This window comes from Rattus norvegicus, chromosome 1 (assembly GCF_036323735.1).
Source record: "Rattus norvegicus strain BN/NHsdMcwi chromosome 1, GRCr8, whole genome shotgun sequence".
Lineage (NCBI taxonomy): Eukaryota > Metazoa > Chordata > Mammalia > Rodentia > Muridae > Rattus > Rattus norvegicus.
In genome coordinates, this window is record NC_086019.1 from 231394407 (window position 1) to 231402970 (window position 8564).

At 43.9% G+C, this 8564-nt stretch overlaps 1 protein-coding gene across 7 annotated transcripts in view; it reads right to left on the reverse strand.

The window, feature by feature from the left end:
* The window catches only part of Pip5k1b (phosphatidylinositol-4-phosphate 5-kinase type 1 beta), a 278257-nt gene that overhangs the window by 62571 nt on the left and 207122 nt on the right, over nt 1-8564 (reverse strand). For all 7 annotated transcript variants that reach the window (XM_039080207.2, NM_001012743.1, XM_063264723.1 and 4 more), the window contains 2 exons: nt 8330-8485; nt 4333-4477 (listed from right to left, as the gene is read on the reverse strand). In XM_039080207.2, coding sequence (XP_038936135.1) covers nt 4333-4477; nt 8330-8485 — 301 coding nt within the window. The remainder of the gene's footprint in view (nt 1-4332; nt 4478-8329; nt 8486-8564) is intronic.

An 8564-nucleotide genomic window follows, 5' to 3' on the forward strand; every position in this document is an offset into this window, starting at 1 on the left:
GAAGAGTGTTGCTATGGAGACAGGCTTAGAGGTTTCATATATGCTCAAGCTGTGCCCAGTCTGGTACAGTCTCCTTCTGCTGTCTGTGGATCAAGATATGGAACTCTCAGCTCCTCCTCCAGCATGTCTGCCTGGACACTCCCATGCTTCCTGCCAGGATGACAATGGACCGAACCTCTGAATCTGTAAGCCAGCCCCAATTAAATGTTGTCCTTCTAAGAGTTGCCTTGGTCACGGTGTCTGTTCACAGTGGTAAAACCTTAACTAAGACAGCTGACAATACTCAGGCAAGAAGAGGAGTGCTCAGGACTGCTGTCAGATCTTCTGAATCAGGCTCAGCTCTAACTGCTGGACTCATCTGTTAGGAAGGATTTGCCAGCTGGCCTCCCGTGTATGGCCAGTTGCTTCTCCTATGGTATTTGCTCTTCTCATAAAACTCGATGTCTTTAAAGTGGACCAGCTGTTAGACACGGCCACCAGTAAAACACGGGCAAATATATGAAAGTAGCTACCACAGTGATGCTGGTAAGGGCTTCTGTGATGGAGGAACACAGATGCATTGGGATGAAGTGAGCGTTCGGTCTGTATGCATAATCAGAGCCCTGCTCCGCTCCCAACTGTGCAGGAAATCATGGGGAGAATGAATATTCATGCACATAACTTATTTCACAACATTAAGTTGAATCGCTCTTAGTTAGGAGAAAAAAAAAAACCTATTTGCCTCTCTAGTTGTTAGTGCTGTTAGCTTATCTCTTTTAAAAGAACAGATTTCTTAGTAGGAAAAAAAAAATCCAGGCACCGGAAATTCAGAACTTGCACACCTATGATTTGTTTGTGAAGCAGGTTGCTGATGACGTGTCTTTGTATTCCTGTGAGCTGCATGCTCTAACCTGAGTTCATGTAGGAGAGCTTTTAAATTTGTACTCCTGGTGCTGGGGAGTCGCTCCAGTTGGTAAAGTGCTTGCCAGGCAAGCACAAGGACCCGAGTTCAGATTCCTAACACTGGGGAGCCAAAGACAGGCAGACAGATCCCTGACTGAGAAAGCAAGACAGATATGCTCATACACATGTGGATACCACCGCAGGATCCCCCACCCCAGAAAGAGAGAGAGAGAGAGAGAGAGAGAGAGAGAGAGAGAGAGAGAGAGAGAGAGAGAGAGAGAACATACTCTCAACCAGCAGTTAAAAGTACTTTTAAGGCATAACTTTTTCCCTTTGCTTCTTAGTCAATTTTGAGAGTATATTTAACAAACCAGATTCTAAGAAACAGTGAAACTTTAAAAGTCACAAAGAATAATCCTCTAAAAATAAACAAATTCTAGAGACAGCCATTTCCCACTGCAATACATAATTTAGGTGTGGACTTAATCTGGATGCTGTTCAATGTCTCAAAGTTAAGGGCTCGAAAGAGACAGAGGACGACAGCAGCTACTTGAAGTATTTATAGCTTATATGAGCACAGATAAGGATAACATGTTTAAATGAGAAAGCAGGCCACTTGGAACAGAAATACGACTCACAGCAAACCAAGAATCTCAGACGTAAATAAGTCGCAACGTCAATATTTGATGCGCTCTCTTTTTTTCTTATTTGATGCATTTTTTTTCTCTTAGGCTGTCTGGTTTTAAAACTTCGTTAGCCAGATGAGACTTAGGATCGTGTCAGTTATGACTTCAAGACATACCAGGTACAGCACTAAAGAAATAAGACAACCATAATCTGAACATGACTTTATCGTTTGCTGGTTTGCTTTCCCTGCTGAATAAGCAGGGCTGGGCATGGTGGGTTAAGCATTCAATGATGTTCATTCCCAGGGTTCCTTGGGTCATTATTTCTCTTCAGGGTTTTTAACATCTCTAAGTCTCTGATCCTCATGATTTCCCTAAGGAGAAGGTAAGAACTGTGGTAGATCTTTCAGCTTTTTGTCTACAACAAGGCTAACAGCAGAAAAGACTGTGGGGAGCATGGTCAGGAAACAAGCAAGAGGATGAAGCAGAAGGTGGTGCCTGGAGGGTCCTTGGGTCTCCTCGCTAGCCGAGAAGTGTCAGGAAAAGTGAAGATGCCTGAGATACCTTGTTGGCTTCTTGTAAGGACATCCTGGGATCTCATTAAATGCTTTCCCAGTTGTCTTTGGGAGAGGTTGAGTACCACTGGGCCTGCCATGCTGCAGGAGGGTGGGCTCAGTGGACTGACAAAGACTGATGATCAATGCCTCTCGGCCAGCCTTCCCACACCTGTTGCAAACACCCAGCTCCCTTCTGCTTCCAACAGAGTACATTTTTGTTCGTGCAACTGAATCCTGACTGATAGCTAAGTATAAGATTCCGAGTACCACAGAAGAGTACCAGAGAAAACGGCTTAAAGCCATGCAACATCTAAGAGAGAGGGAAGACTGTCAGAGTATTATAGACAGACGTCCCACTGTTCCATTCCCCTCATGCAAATCTGGAGGTGAGCTAGCATCAGCAGGAGAGAAAATGTGCATAATTAGACCTCAGTGCACTGCTAGCCAGGCTTGGAGAGGTAGCTATACTCTACCTGGTCACAGGACTGGCTTCAGGAGGAGGCCAGAGCCCAGAGAAACCCTGCGAATGCCCAGGAGTTTAATAGCCTTACCAAGAGACAGAGCACTAAAGAACCCTTCTGATACCAAGGAACTTCCCACCCACTCATCACCACCACTACTACCAAAACCCACCACCACCACCACCATCATCACTACCAGCAAAAGCCACCACCACACCCAAACCCTAACCCCAAATACCATTGCCTTAGTGCTGGAAACTTCAGTAAATGGTTCAGAAGTGCGTTGAATGGCATGCTCCTGATAACGACCACAGTAGCAAACATAAAGAAGTACCATTGTTATGAGGATTGTTCTTACTGTTGCTGTCACCTTGCTGTGAATCCCTGCTACACTCATGGGCTATAGCCCCCTGCATCTGCTGCACCATACACACACGGGCCTGACTGGGAAACCAAATTTAAACGTTCATGGCCCACGTTCATATTAAGCTGTTCTGTGTTAACACTAAATTTCTTCAAGCCGAGAAAGCTGGGAGAATCAAGATCCCTTTATGCACTTTAAATGACTTAAGCCATCTACAGAGGAAGCTTTCTGGTGGTTCTGCAGGTGAGGTGGTCCAAACCAAGCCCTGCTGTCTCCCACTTGTTCTGTTTCTCCAGAGCCAGCGTCGCCTCATTTGCTACCCAACACTCTGGCCTCTTCTCTGCAGCCAAGAGAGAAAGGCAGAGCAACAAAGTACAACCGGTAAGCAGGAACGACCACCAAACTCTAGTGTGCCAAAGACCGTGCTGGACTCCGGACTCACAGACGTGGCAGCTCTGAAAGCCACTACTACATTCTTTTTTTACTGTAGTCACTAAGGTCTCACATACAGAACAGTATATGAAATGTCTGTGTGGCTACATGAATAGTATGTAAGAAGAGAGGTTGTTTTAAAGAATCTGCTCACGGGCTGGGATGTAGCAGAGCAGCAGAGCGCCTGCCGAGCACTCCTGAGGCCCTTGGTTCAATCCATAGCAACAATAGCAAATAAATAGACGCACGCACGCACGCACGCATGCGCGCGCGCAATTTGTATACTAGAGAGTACGGATAGTCATGACTGGGTATAAGGAATGATGCACACACTGAATGCAAATTCAAGGCTGACTTGTGCTACATGAGTCCTTGTCTCAACAAAAGGAGGCGGGGCTAGGTAAAAGGTCAGGAGCACGGCTCGGCTGAAAGCATTTGCTACTCAGCAATGTGAGAACTTGAGTTTGAATCGCCAGAGCCCATGTAAAAGGTGACACAAAGCAAGTGCACCTCTACTCCTACATCTCAGAGGCAGACAGGAAACTCTTGGCAGCTCCTGGGCCAGCGAGCCTTGCTTATGAGACAGAAAAACAGAGACACTGTCACTAAAAAGGTGGAGGTGATGACCAACTCATGAGGTCGTCCTTTGATCTCCATATGTGAATGGGCACATGCATATACCCAAGTCCACACGTGTGAATGGCCACATATGTGTGCACCAAACACTCGCACGCACGCACACACACACACCTCATTAAAAGTGATGAAAACTTTGTTTGCCTGGGGCCAAGTACATAACTTTTTATAACGTATTTTTTACAAACATGATTAGTTGCAAAGGAAAACAGAAGTGTTTTCCTTTAAACGTGTTTTTGCAATAGCAGAAATAAAGCACACGAGGCAGGGATATGCACACCTGGTTGCTAGGAGCACCATCCCTAGTTACTGCTTTAGGCCGTAGGTTGTCCGAGTAACAGCTTGATGGACAAGCAGATGGTGCCAAATGTTACCTGTTTGAGTAAAGCGTAGTCCTGTCGTGTGGATAGTGCTCACCGACATATAAGGAAGAAGATGATATTGTGGTTGCTAAGGAAGCAGCTTCAAATAATGACGGCGTGCTGGGCACCAGGTCAGGCCTGTGTCGGGATCCCAGGGCTGGAGGAGTAAAAGCAAAGGCATGCATGAACCTCAGTGATCCATGCCCCTTCCGATCGGTAATAACTTAAATGAGTCTAAAGCATTCATTTCATGTCTCAGGCTGCAAATGAAATTATGAGTTAACTGTGCTCTTCTGAACTACGACAGAAATGCAAAACAGCTGCTTGCAAACAGGTTAGACAGAAAGGAAATGACACTAATTTACAAAGTGGCTCATGGAAATGACATTAGGGATGTTCTTTTAAAACCTAATAAAGTGATTTACTCTTTCAAAATGATGGCATAAAAACTCCTAGGAGCTTAAGGAGATAATTCGGCAGAGATTAAAAGGATGACTAGCAGATACATGGGCGGAAAGGACCGCTTTGTCCTCCATGTGGAGAGGCAGACTTCAAGGGACACGAGCAAGCACTTTAACAAAGCAACAACAGCCCGTGGCATCTCAACCCCACAGGAGCCCGCGCAGGCTTCCGGTCATGAACCAGGACTCTTCTTCACATCCTCTTTTAATAGCAAGCCTGCCCTTTTTTTTTTTTTTTTTTTGGTTCTTTTTTTTCGGAGCTGGGGACAGAACCCAGGGCCTTGAGCTTCCTAGGCAAGCGCTCTACCACTGAGCTAAATCCCCAACCCCGCAAGCCTGCCCTTTTAAAGGTGAGACAATTCTTATTTCCATTTAAAATTTTAGGACGCCAAGAAAGTATTTACATCAGGGCCTTCCACTCTCAGGAAAGATGAACCCTCCAGGGTCAGCAGTGACCTGGGCCTGTGTTCCATCCAGAATCCATGTGGATTTTCCTCCCTCTCTTTTTGACACAGGGTCTTATTATATAGCCCTGGGTGTCCTGGAACTCACTATATAGACAGAGCTGGTCTTGAACTCATAGAGAGCTGCTTGTTTCTGCCTCATGAGTGATGGGATTAAAGGCATAACCATTCCTGGCTTATACAGGTTCTTTATCTTTCACTAAACTGAGCTGAAATAATGTTGATGAGTACAGTGCAGCTGTGGGGTGATTCTGACATTGCTTGACATACACAAAATACATACAATGATGTATTTTTAACTGGAAAAAAGGAAAATGGCCCTAGAAGAGTTCGAGGTCTGTCTGTCTGTCTGCCTGCCTGCCTATCTATGTATCTATCTATGTATCTATGTATCTATGTATCTATGTATCTATCTATCTATCTATCTATCTATCTATCTATCTATCTATCTATCTATCTATCTATCTATGTATCTATCTATCTATCTATGTATCCATCCATCCATCCATCCATCCATCCATCCATCCATCCATCTGTCATTTTTGTAGTAGTTTGGGATGAATCCAGGGCCCTATACAGGCTAGGCAAGTGCCCCACCACCAATCTAATTCCAGCCCCTGAATTTTGGATTTGAAGAAGAATATCTGATGATGTAGAGGGAGAAGCATGATGGGAAAGTGGAGCAGGGACAGGAAATGCTGAACTGAAATTTAGATAACATGTAAAAAGGTGCCCAAATATGTAAGCAATAGGTCCAATAATTCATGTGAAAAAAAATCCCTAAACACACCCCAGGTGCACATCCCAGGTGCACATCACATCCCAGGTGCACATCACATCACAGGTGCACCACTTCCTCTGTTTCTAGGTACTCTGGGAACAGTGAATATATTTAATTTTACTATAGTTAGCTACTGGGGAGCTTGAGGCAGGCTGGTTGTGAGTTCTAGGCCAGCCTAGAAATTTGACAAGATTTCAGTTTAAAACACAAAAGAGAGGCAGGCTGGTTGTGAGTTCTAGGCCAGCCTAGAAATTTGACAAGATTCCAGTTTAAAACACAAAAGAAAACAAAAAGTAAAGTGTCTGTTAAGAGTTATTTAAGAAAACAAATTTTGTTGTCTAATTTCCAAACTGTAGACATCTATAATTTTCTGTGTGTTCTCAGAAATCAGGTAGCCTGCAGAGGAAGAGACCAACAAAAGGCAGCTTAGAGGAAGGGGCTTGGTATCTACCAGGAACTGCTGTCATGAATAGACAGAGGATCTGGTTACTTGTCCTATTGGTGTGACAAGCAACTCAGGAAAGGAAGGCTTGCTTATATTTTGGTTCCCAGTTCCAGGGTGCCATCCATCATGGAGAGGGAGTCATGGCAGCACGGAGCCTGAGGTAAGGTCATGTTCATCTGTGGCCAAGAAGCAGTGACAGGTGTTCACGCCTAACCAGCGTTCTCCCTCTTATGCAGTCCAGGAGGAAAGCCCAGGGAATGATACAATGAACCTAATCAAGACACTCTCTAAGAAGTGTGCCCAGATGTTAAACTAATCTAGGCAGTTGGCTACAGGTATGCTTGGAGGTTTGTCTCCCAGGAGACTCTAGAACACACCAAGTTGACAACGTTAACCACAGGCAACTCATTAACTCTCCTTGAAGTAACTCTAGACATAAGAATATGATAAAGCAATTCAATTTAATATAAGGAGACAAAAGTTAAGATGGGAGGGGGATAGAAATACTAATCAGTTCTGAAGACTCCAAGGGAAAGAAGGCATCTGCAAGAAGTCTTGAAAGGTAGACACACTTTGGAGATGTCCAAAGAACATACTGATTTTAAACAGTCTACATATGTTGTGAGCCCAGAGATCTGAAAGAGCCTGGTATCCTAGAGTACCACTTTAATCCTAGCACTTGGGAGGCTGAGGCAGTCAGATCTCTGTAAGTTTGAGCGAGGCCAGCCTGGTCTACAGAGTGAGTTCCATGAGCACACGCACACACGCACACACACACGCACGCACACATGGAAAACAAACAAACAAACAAAAAAAAACCTGTCTTGAAGAACAGAACAGAATGAAACAAAACAAAACCAACTAACCACTCAACCAAAATATGACTAAGAAGGTATTGATAGAAATATATAAAACATCACTTCTCTTTATTGGCTTAAGATAGAAAATTCAAATTATTAACTCAGTAGATAGAAACAAGTATTTAATAAAATTCAGTATTCTTGTTTTGTTAAAAACTTTTTGGCAGGGGTTGGGGATTTAGCTCAGTGGTTAGAGCGCTTGCCTAGGAAGCGCAAGGCCCTGGGTTCGGTCCCCAGCTCCGAAAAAAAGAACCAAAAAAAAAAAACTTTTTGGCAAATTAGGAATAAGGAAAGGACATCTCTTAGTCTGGCAATTGGCAGGAAATACGGCAAGCATCATTTTAAACAATGAACCATTAGACACATTGTTTTAAAATCAAGACAAGGCAAGGCTGCCTAGAGCTATGGCTTCTGTTCACCACTGTATCAGCAGTCCTAGTCAACAAGCTACGGGGAAAGAAAAAGATACAAGGTCTATAGAGCATCATTGTCAAACTGCCAGAACTCAGTTCTTTAAAAAGGTACAAAAAGTCCACGCCAATCCCTTTCTGTTTATCCAAGATAATCATACCAAATAAACAAGTCCTAACACTTACTTAAATTTACTAGAGCAGCTCTAAATAAACCGAAAAGGCTTACTACATCACTGACATGTGTGCACACACCGGTGCATTTGCAGGGGGGTATCTGCGCTGCACACACAGAATTAAATTTAGGAAATCACATATCAATATGTTAGCATTTGCTATCATCAAACAGGTGGATTCGAGATGTCGTCTTCAAATATCTTAGCATTACTATTTTTCTAATAAATCAGACATCATGCATTGACTCTACGGCATTTCATATTTGTATAAATTTATTGTACTTGTGCACCTATAAAATTCTATTCGTAACTTATCTCTTGGAGCAGACAGTCTCTAATTTTTCCACGGTGACTTTACACTAATCATAGAATTTGCTAGAATTTTCTGCTTTAGGAAGTGGCAGGGGTTTACCTTCTTCATCCAGGCTGCTGAAACTCTGCCCTTCGGTTAACAGATCCTGCTTCTCATCCTTCCATTCTTGGCTGATGGAGGACAGAATCTCCTGGGAGGTTGCCTTCAGTGCAGCGATGGAGTTGCACCGTTTCTTAGAAGGTGAGGCCTTCAGAGCTAGACCGCAAGGATGATGAGGAATTATAAAGTCAGGCAGAGCAGGACGGTGTCCCCATTGTAAAGCCAGACACTGGGG